General features: G+C 36.1%; 2 protein-coding genes and 1 long non-coding RNA gene across 10 annotated transcripts; 2 read left to right on the top strand and 1 right to left on the bottom strand.

Moving 5' to 3' along the window:
- The first annotated feature begins 341 nt into the window (after positions 1 to 341).
- On the top strand, positions 342 to 3530 carry LOC124194624 (NAD-dependent protein deacetylase sirtuin-1-like). Its single transcript, XM_046588888.1, has 9 exons — positions 342 to 530; positions 864 to 987; positions 1061 to 1322; positions 1383 to 1505; positions 1570 to 1763; positions 1822 to 2240; positions 2311 to 2428; positions 2493 to 2764; positions 2829 to 3530. The coding sequence occupies exons 1-9, from the start codon at positions 428 to 430 to the stop codon at positions 3017 to 3019; spliced, it is 1806 nt and encodes a 601-aa protein (XP_046444844.1). The 5' UTR covers positions 342 to 427; the 3' UTR covers positions 3020 to 3530.
- LOC124194625 (eukaryotic translation initiation factor 4E-binding protein 1-like) lies at positions 3371 to 4625 on the bottom strand. 2 transcript variants are annotated; one of them, XM_046588889.1, is made up of 4 exons: positions 4466 to 4625; positions 4148 to 4301; positions 3814 to 4017; positions 3371 to 3754 (listed from the first exon to the last, which is right to left on the bottom strand). In XM_046588889.1, exons 2-4 carry the CDS (start codon positions 4290 to 4292, stop codon positions 3708 to 3710), a joined length of 396 nt encoding a protein of 131 aa, XP_046444845.1. In that variant the 5' UTR covers positions 4293 to 4301; positions 4466 to 4625; the 3' UTR covers positions 3371 to 3707. The 2 variants fall into 2 exon arrangements, with proteins under 2 accessions (XP_046444845.1, XP_046444846.1); XM_046588890.1 differs by having other exon boundaries at positions 4442 to 4600.
- An 840-nt stretch (positions 4626 to 5465) lies between these two features.
- Positions 5466 to 9683, top strand: LOC124194623. 7 transcript variants are annotated; one of them, XR_006874999.1, is made up of 14 exons: positions 5477 to 5549; positions 5680 to 5793; positions 6364 to 6550; positions 6628 to 6671; positions 6740 to 6816; positions 6923 to 7065; positions 7401 to 7444; positions 7511 to 7595; positions 7703 to 7839; positions 8098 to 8237; positions 8385 to 8446; positions 8524 to 8671; positions 8983 to 9081; positions 9260 to 9683. It is a non-coding gene; the product is annotated as an uncharacterized LOC124194623 (long non-coding RNA). The 7 variants fall into 7 exon arrangements; XR_006875003.1 differs by having other exon boundaries at positions 6902 to 7065; XR_006875001.1 differs by lacking the exon at positions 6740 to 6816.
- Positions 9684 to 9844: the final 161 nt, after the last annotated feature.

The following is a 9844-nucleotide window of genomic DNA, read 5'->3' as shown; positions in this document are numbered from 1 at the left end:
GTCGCTTCTCTAGTACAAATGCCATACGTGAATTATTTTCCCGATATCGCGTAACCTCATTCGTGATGTTTAGTACATCTTGAACTAATTTTTTTCTCAGTTTAATTTGGTGATACTGCATTTCTGATAAACCTCCTATTAAAAAAAAAATTATAATCAGCAGCTTTCCTCCTTATGCGAAAATCACAATGCCTTATCTGAACCGCAACGTGCGGAAAGTGGACTAAGGTTGATATAAAAGCTCGACAAGGAAAGGCCTTGAATTAATTCCCTTCCTATTTCATGTATACATGTCCTTGCGCATATTTTCTTCCGGTTTCGGGACGAATTCGATTCATACTGGCAACGCTGACCTGCCACCTGGCGGCCCGAAATTTGTGAAGAAGAAGAAGCGCCCTCTACCCCACGATCGACGGAAGACGAAGCAATGGCCGACGAACAAGGCGAGAACTTTCACAGTCCCGTAAAACGAAGCAGAACTTTGCTGCCGATTGACATCTCACAGTCCTTTATTGAGGGCCAACAGCTTTGTAAGTACCCGTTTGATCGATTTCATTCATTTAATGTACTTGTGAACCTAATCAAAATTGTTAGCAAAAGATTGCATTCGGTTTTGAGGTAAATGGCCTTTTGCTTCGTTAGTGCGGCCATTGGCGGATGGGGGGGGGGGAGGGGAGACGCCCTTCTTTTTGGTCGATTGCTGCGTTGCCAAAATTTTGGGGCGGCATGTTTGAATGTCATAACAGTGTGATGACACTTGTCAAATACTGTTTTGGTTTCTTGAGTTGAAATTTCTTGATGGCTGTAGAGTTGATCCATTGTGAGCTTACTTGAAATATTTTTTTTTTTTTTTTAAATTTCAGCAAATGATGCAGGACAACTAGGAAGCTGTGAAATGTTCAACGCTGGGGATTCAGGCTTCAGCGAGTTAACGTCTTTAGCCAGCAGCGAGGATGAAAATCTCACTAATGATTTACCATCTACCAGGTAATGTGGACTAATGTCTTCTTTTTATTGTGTACAAACATATGGTCTAACTTTATTATTTATTTATTTGTAGCTATGCTTTGCCAGCCATTCAAGATGCTGATGATTCAATGGGCAATTTGGAGAAAGATGATGATACCTCCTCAGATAGTGATGTTTCAGACATAAGTGGGTTGAGTGACTTGAGCAATCATGACTGGGAGCCATCATCAGGGACGATGTCTTGGGTGCAACAACAGATGCTTCTTGGTACCAATCCTCGAACCATCCTGAATGAGTTGGTACCAAATGATGCTCAAATCCCCACCCATCTTGACGATGTCACCCTTTGGAAGGTAAAATTATAAATTTGTAGCATTGTCAAGGCAACTAATCATAATTATTGAATAAAACAGATAATCGTGAATATTGTCAGTGAACCTCCAAGGCGGGAACGTTTACGCCACATAAATGCAATATCCGATGCCGTCAGATTACTCCGTAGCTGTAAAAAGATTCTAGTTCTTACAGGAGCAGGGGTAATTTTTTTTTTTTTTTTTATAAAATAATTTACCTCATTATATTTGAACAAATTTTGTTTAGGTTTCTGTTTCCTGTGGTATTCCCGACTTTCGTAGCCGTGATGGAATTTACGCTCGCTTAGCCGTCGACTTCCCTGACTTGCCCGATCCTCAAGCTATGTTTGATATCCATTACTTCCGAAAAGATCCCCGACCGTTCTTTAAATTCGCCCGAGACCTTTGGCCAGGACAGTTTACACCTTCTAAATGCCACAAGTAAACAAATTCTCTTGACAATTTTGAAATTTCGCTAATGAAACGATATTTTGTTTAGGTTCATTCGTTTGCTAGAGAAACAAAACAAGCTTTTGCGCAACTACACGCAAAACATAGATACACTAGAACAACAAGCAGATATCGAAAGGGTTATCCAATGTCATGGCTCGTTTGCTACTGCCACTTGCCTGCGCTGCCAACATCGCGTCCCCTCGAACGAGATAGAAAAAGACATAATGGAACAACGCATTCCACTTTGTCCGAAATGCTCGGATGTGTCGAAAAATGAAGACGAGGCCAGTACATCGTCGTCGGTGGCATTATCGGCCCAGCCGATCATGAAGCCTGACATTGTTTTCTTTGGAGAAGGAATGCCAGACGAATTTCACCGCGCTATGGTACTCGATAAAGAAGAATGTGACCTGATAATCGTGATTGGGTCATCGCTCAAAGTCCGCCCTGTCGCACTCATCCCATGTAAGTTATTTTAAATGTCATCTTGTAACCTTAAAGTTCATATGCAATAAGTTTCTCTTGATTCAAATAGGCGCCCTACCGAATCATGTTCCGCAAATTCTTATCAATCGCGAACCTCTCCGCCACATGGTCTTTGATGTTGAACTGCTTGGGGACTGCGATATTATCGTCAACCAACTGTGTCATTTGTTAGTATACAGTAATTTTCATCAGCCAAATTTGTTGTCTCATCAATCTTCTTGTAACAATCAGACTGGGTACACAATGGAAAGATGACATTTGTTACCGCGAACCTCTAACAGAGATCAGTCGCCTACCACCACGCCCCACTCCTTCTGTCGCCGTACCTGCACCCATTTTCCCCAAAAGAGATCAAGACGATCCTTTACGCCGGGACAGTGGGATGTCTACAGGAAGCTTAGAAATGGAATCAGCCGAGTCTGGTGATGTTGAACCAGTTACTCATGACATGACCGGATGGTGGGAGCCGCGAATCAAAGTGAATCTTGCCGATCAACTCCCAGGTAATTTATTTTTGTTCGGTTGTTGTCTATGTCATCTATATGCATTTCCTTGCATAAAATTCAGAAAACACTTATCTCACCGTCCAACCTGGTCGATACCTGTTTCCTGGTGCTGAACTCTTCTATGACCCAGACGAAGAGGTAGAGTCCGATTCTGACTCATCCTCTGATTCCAGCGATTCGTCTGGAATTGATGGAGGAGATTCAACTCAACCTTTCCCGGAGCATGGAGTAAAAAGGAAAGCGATGGATTGACGACGTATTCCGAAGCAACGACAAAGCTTCTGTTTTTACCATTGTTATGTTAACAATATGGATTCTATTTAAAAGCTTCAAGCGTGTGTATATAGACGAAATCTCTCGATGGTATTTAGTATTTCTTTTTTTTCCTGTATTATGGATAAGGGGAAGTGGAATTTTCATTTTTCTGTGAAATCTTGGCAAGCTGTTCTGAAATGTTCAGTGCAATCTACCTCACCAATCTTCAAGAAATAATGGCCATTATCTATTGCACCTGCAGAAAGGTGGTCGGCTATGTCGGGTACCGGGAGAGGGTGAGCATGAACTATTGATTAAATTTCAAATATTTCCCTTAAATTACTTTGAAATGTTCTACTAAATGTATGTATGTCTTGTCTGTATTCGCGTTTACACTTGTTCTGTATCCATCAATTTATTTGAAGCACAAAACAAATCCCCCACATAAAAAAAAACTTCTCCTTGAACCAAGAAGGGAAAATAAACCATGACTTCTTTTTCACTCTAATTTGATGTTCTAGTGAAATGTCATAAAAATCAACCATGTTAACTGGGAAAAAAAAATTCAATGCTTCTTACAAGCAGAAAAATTGCATCACTTTATCTTGATTTAGAACTTGTTTGCTGACCAAGTTCAAAGAATATTGAAGTCTACAGATTATTTGGATTTGTACTTGAAACAAATTCAAATATCCATTTCGAATTGAGGTTCTTCCTGTTTCTTGTCTTCAACTGCAATAGAATTAAGTATTATTAGATATAAATTCATAAAACAAGAAGTTTTTAAAAACCTTTTTCAATTTCAACAGTTGGAAGCTCCACAGGTTTGTGCTGTACAGTAACATTTTTCTGCCCATTGATCAACTTGGACTTCTCTTTGTGAGGACTATCGCATGTGACACCAGGAATTACAGGCAAGTTTTTGGGTGGAGTCCTGGCGACAGGGGAATTGCGCATTTGCAGCAAGAAATTCCTATCATAGATAATCTTTGTACCTAAAGAAACGAAAGGTGTGATGAATAAGCTCAAGAATAAAAAACTAAAGAATAACTGTTATTTTAGAAACCACACAGCTGTGCCTGTCATAAGGGCACACCAGACATCATAACACCCATTCCTAAATACCTCCAGGAGTGGTTGAATACAGAGTTCCATTGGGTGTACTGGAGTAATCATGTGGTAATTGACTGGCATCATTGATGAGAATTCGTCTTGGGATGGCTTGACCTTGGGGTTGAGCGGCCTGGCGAGCAATTGGTGACGCTGACATTTTGGCAGTCTAAAAAGAAAAATAGTGATAACCAAAATAATGAACTACCGCGTGGCGATCAAACATATGGTGTGTTGCTATGCGAAAATAAACTACCAAAATCTCATTATAACTAAATATTTAATGTCATGCATAGGACAACAACTTACTTAACACCATGTGTCTCAACTTACGGCGTATAAATGAAGAAGGCGTATGGCAGGTGATCTGGAAAAATTAAAACTCAGTCTATTATTTACAACTGGGAAGTGCGTCGAAACTGGAGAGCAATACGTCGCAAGTCCAGCACGATATAACTCGATTTTTTACGCAAGGGAAATCGATTACTAGTTTTTACGAGCACTACATATTACATATTTTAAGCGATAAAATGATAACAAATATGTCTGTATGGACTTATTTATTTTTCTTTTGGATAAAATAAAAAGATTTATAGAAGTAATTATATGTACGCCAATACTATTTGGAAAATTACTGAAGTTTCACAACAAGCAGATCTGCAACAAGTTTCCAAGGCAAGCAGAAGAAACAAGAAGCAGACAGACGACAACGCTTGTTTACATTATACCAGATTATGTTGTCGTTGTCTTTGTATTTCAATAAAAACCACTATGGTCTATTAACTGACAGTTAATAGACCATGAAACCACGTTGAAATATGGAAGAAAACTTTGATTAGAGAATCAGAATTTCATTATACAGTTTTTAAATAGAAGACTGATGCATTTTCAAGAGGAAAACTTCACTCACAAAGTCAATAAGTCACAATACGCAGAAACAAACCGAGATAGGAATGTTTTACGCCATCTAGTTTCAATATCCCGAAATCTTTAAAAAAGAAATATGATTTCAACCACATGTCAAATTAGTCAGTTTCAGCTACTTTGCACATCCCTGTCAAAATGTATCGGCAGTTGTTTTGTGGTAACTTTTTGGTGGTGACTGACGATAACTATTCCACCAACAAAGCTCACTTGTTAGTTAATTTTTCGATATATTTCACGGAGATGACGAATGTTTGGACTTTGGTTTATTTTCCGTCCTACTCGTCTGTGAATGCTAAGGGATGTCACTAGGTGGCTAAATATTTCAGTGTGTTTAGGGATTTAACTATTTAGCCCTGGATTGGTAAGGGGTCATCAAATTTTTGAGACGATATTCCATTCCACATTTCTTTTTCTTCAAGACGCCGTCCGAGAAGGTTACCTTAGCCATTGAGTTATGGCGGGGTACTTTCTTTCCTCACATTTTTCAATGGTAATTCCTGTTTTTTTTTCAACAAGGTTACTAAATTAAAATTTTGTGTGTGCCGTGTGATTAATTTACGTGTTACATGTTTAAAACTTTGTTTCTGATAGTAATTGAGTTTTAATTTTTCTATTAACAGTCTGGTGTGAGCTTCTTCATTGCATTACGTGCACGTGATCGCTGCCTCGTCATGGAGAGGGTCTCTACTGTTTTGCAAGACAAATAATACGTTGAAAAGAGGAAATTTAAAAAGGTAATTAAGTACTTGTAAGCTAAATCGAAAGGCAATTAAGTACCATTTTAGCATTTTGTTCTTGATGTCGGAAGACAAGTGACAACTTATTTCGGTTTTCCATGTAAGACCGCTTTTGTGAAAAGTTTTTTGTTAGTTAGTAATTAAACACAACCACAGAATTAGAATTTTGCTTGAATTTAAGTCTACATAAGTGTGCTACATATGCTTGTTCTTTGCTTAGAATTAACTTGGGTAGTACATAAAACTCTTGATTTATATTGTCAAGTACTGAATGCTTAGCTTTTGTGAAAAATCTTGATCAGCTTGTGTTGAGTGGGTTAGCAATTTGCTTAAATGTAAGTCTACATATTTGTGCCACATATGTGTTTGCCTATAATTAACTAAGGTTGTACATTGAACTCTTGATATTAACTTGACAGTTGAAAAGTACTTTCTGCTTCTAAATAAGACCTCGTGAAAAAAAGGCAGTTTGTGAAGAAATGAGAAATTTTTATCAAGTAGAATATTCCGTTTTTTTCTAACATTAAAAAATATCATTGGTTTATTAATTTTTTTTTTGTTATATAGGTTTCCTTGTTCAGTTTATGAGCTGTTTATGGTGTTGTCTGGTGTTCACTTGAAAGATGCCTTGAGATGGATGATCAACTGCTGCTGAGCCTCTTCTCACATCATCGTCTTTGTGGACGTGGAGAATGGAGACGCTGTCAGAGTCCGTTAAACTTGGCCATTGCAGGCAACTTTCTCTCTTGACATGGTAATCATATGGTAATAATTCCTGCCTTTATTCCTTAAGGTTATTTAATTTAAATATTTTGTGTGGTGAACTTACAGGGATCATGGCTTGTAACTTAAACTTGCATGGTTAATTGCTAATGGTAATTTTACTTTAATCTAATGGTTTATTTTCTAATGATTCTTTAATGGTTATTTCTCTGGTCCTGAGGTCTGCTGTTCATTTTCTCCAAAATGTCATCTCTTGGTTTATGTTGCACGTTTCGTCACATTCAGTACTTTAGAATAGTAAAAGCCATAATTTTGATTAATTTTGAAATCTGAAGACTTGGTTTCTAAATTAGAATTCTATTACTTCATTTCTGAAATTAAGTTTTTATTTTTTTATCAACAGTCTGGTGGGGTTTAAAAGCTTCTTTATTGCGTTACGTGTACGTGATCGTTGCCGTTTAATGAAGTTTCTCCAAGAGGGTCTCTACTACATTGCAAGACGACATCGTGATGGAAATAGGAAATCTAAAATGAAAAAGTGATAATGTAAGTATTAGTGAGATAAATCAAGGGTTAGCATTTTTGAAATTTTTTTCAAATTATGTGTGCTACCTTTGGTTGTTTTCAGTTAAGAATTTACTGAAGTTAAACATTAAGTTCTTGATTCAAATGACATGGCAATTACTAGGGCAATCCTGCTTATAAATAGGACAGCTTATATGAAAAGGTTTTAATCAGATGGTAGATTTTTCAATTGTTTGACTTATCAATTGTTTGACTTATCACAACAGAAATTTAAATTCCCTTCATTTCTTTAAAAGTTTAAATGAAATTGTTGTGATGTGATGATCTTAGGCCATCTTCTTTGTATATTTTTCTAGTTAAATCATGGAAATCTTAAGTGTATGATCGCCTCAACTGTTAGGTATTTGAACCATTTATTTTACAATTGCAAGATAAATTAATTTTTTGTTTTACTTTGGAAATATAGGTTTCCATGGTCAGCTTGATGTTTGAGCTGGTTTGTTGTGGCTGTTAGGTGTGCAGTGATTTTCCAGGAGAAATACGTTCTAAAGGTGATTGGACTTGCTTAAAATGGGAAAAGAATTACTTTTAATTTAAGGGAAAAGATAATTGTTTTGTTGTAGTCATGTCGGCTTTAGAGTTTTTTTTTTCTTTTCAGGGACAAAGTGCCGCAACAAGTTGACAACATGGCAATATTATCACCGAGCCTGACGCCGTCTGCTATGGAAACTGTCAGTCACGTTTTTCGTGATTATTGCGGTCAGCTTCAACATTTTCTTCACAAATGTCTCAAAGGTAATTTAGTTGTTAGCTCATTAGGGTTTCTGAATGTACAAACAATTAACAGATGCCTTTGCTTAAATGCTGAAGAAGGTTTAGAAGATTAAAGATAGAATACATTTGTCAATCTGTCATGCCTGTGATAGATATCTGTCCAGGTCACAGAGGCTTATCCCAGTAGGTTTCTTCGTCTCTAAGAAATTATGTAGATTATTGATTTGTTACATAGTAACTTGGTCTTTGATAATAAATGAGATTTTTTTTTTCATGTAGGATTAATGGTTTGGTGAGGCTGAGCCTTTTAATGGTGGTCAAAAGTCCACATGGACTTGTTAGCCAACTGGTGAAGGGTGTGGGGAAGTGCTGCATGTTGTCTGTGGTGTTGGTCTGAAATATTATCATTGCTTCAACTAGTAAGTGTTTGAATCATTCATTTTATATTTGTTGTCTGATGTTAAACTTGAAATTTTTGTTTTGGACCTTACTTAAATTGGAACTTAAATTTTTCATTGGAATTTTGTTTCCATTTCAAAGTGTCATTCTGTTCTTTTGTTCTGTAGGTTTCCATCGTCAGTAAGAAGCTAGAAAGTGTGTTGCTCTTTGGTTTGCAGTTCATGTTTGGGTAAGAGATTCCTTTTTCATATTATCTTGATGATTTTAAGTAAATGGCAAAGACTGATCTTCATTATTGTCATGCAGGTGCTTGTGTTGCAGCCAGCTGGTGAGAGGGAGTTCAAGTTGAGTTGAGCTGAAGCTTAATGAACCAGTCAACAATGATAGTGTTTAAGAAAAGTGAAAGTGTTTAAGAAAAGTTAAAGTGAACTATCAATGAAGACATCTTGAAATGGTAATTTGGTTGTGATATTTTATTGTAACTGGGGAATTTTCATAAAGTCTAATTCAAATATTATAGTGGGTTTAGAGTTTTTCTAAAAAGATGGGTGTTTGCTCACTAGCTTTTGCTGAATTATAATTTTCTTTTTCATCTTTCTAACTAGAACATTGTTTTCCCTTTTCCAAAACTTCTGATAATGCTCGGATTCGATTAATTTAAAACTTAACTTGACACGACTTTTCTTTCTATTTCTCCATCACATGTTTTTTTTACAGCTGATACAAGTTTATATGTTAATTGATGATTTTTCTTTTTCATTACAGGACTTGGTGACAATGTGATTTTCAATCTGCTACATGCAGTTTTTGTTTTCAATAAGTGGAGAAGTAAGACTAGAAGCAAAGCTGCAAGAAAAGGAAATGGTAATTTGACTGAAATATTATTTGTGACTTGGGAAATGTCTAGTTTTTTATTGAAATGTTCTGTCAAAAAATTAACTCAAACTGATGTAGGAAATTAGTGATGGAATTTTATTAAGAAAAAGTTAAATGTTAAATTCATGGTTTTCTAACTAGTATATGTCCCTGTTTATTCTAATAGGTCCCGGAGGAAATGTGCAGTCGTTTCGCAGTCTGACTCCTGTTCAAGCTGTTCCTATCCTAGACTGTGCTGGAATCTTTGAAGTAGCTGATCCTGAAGGTGTTATGTTGGAGTTTTCTTGAAGAAACTGATGTTGGTGTTATCTACTTACTGTGCCAGTGCAACGTGTCGATAAAAATATTATAGCCATATAACATGTGATTGTATTAACCTTATGCTATATTGTTTTCTAATATGGCTTGTTGCAAACTGATGCTGGGTTAAAAGTTGTGATTTCTGATTTTTCCCTCACCCCATATTTATAAATAATTCCTGTGATGTTGAGGCTAACTTGCAACATTTCGTTGTGCGTTGAAATTTATTTTTTATACACTTTCACAATTATGTATAAAATGTTAAAATAAATAAAAACCAAAATTTTATGAAATCTACTAACTTACTACTACTGCCAACTAACTTAATCAAATAAAAAAAAATTATATATTCTAATATATGAATAACAAAATAAAATTTAAATTAATTAAACAAATTTTATTTCAAATACATTAACTTAATTAGATAACATTTAATTTAAATAAATTAAGT

The sequence above is a fragment of the Daphnia pulex genome, chromosome 5 (assembly GCF_021134715.1).
Source record: "Daphnia pulex isolate KAP4 chromosome 5, ASM2113471v1".
Taxonomy (NCBI): domain Eukaryota; kingdom Metazoa; phylum Arthropoda; class Branchiopoda; order Diplostraca; family Daphniidae; genus Daphnia; species Daphnia pulex.
Note: the sequence above shows the minus strand (reverse complement) of the source record. Positions and strands in the feature narration are given on the sequence as shown.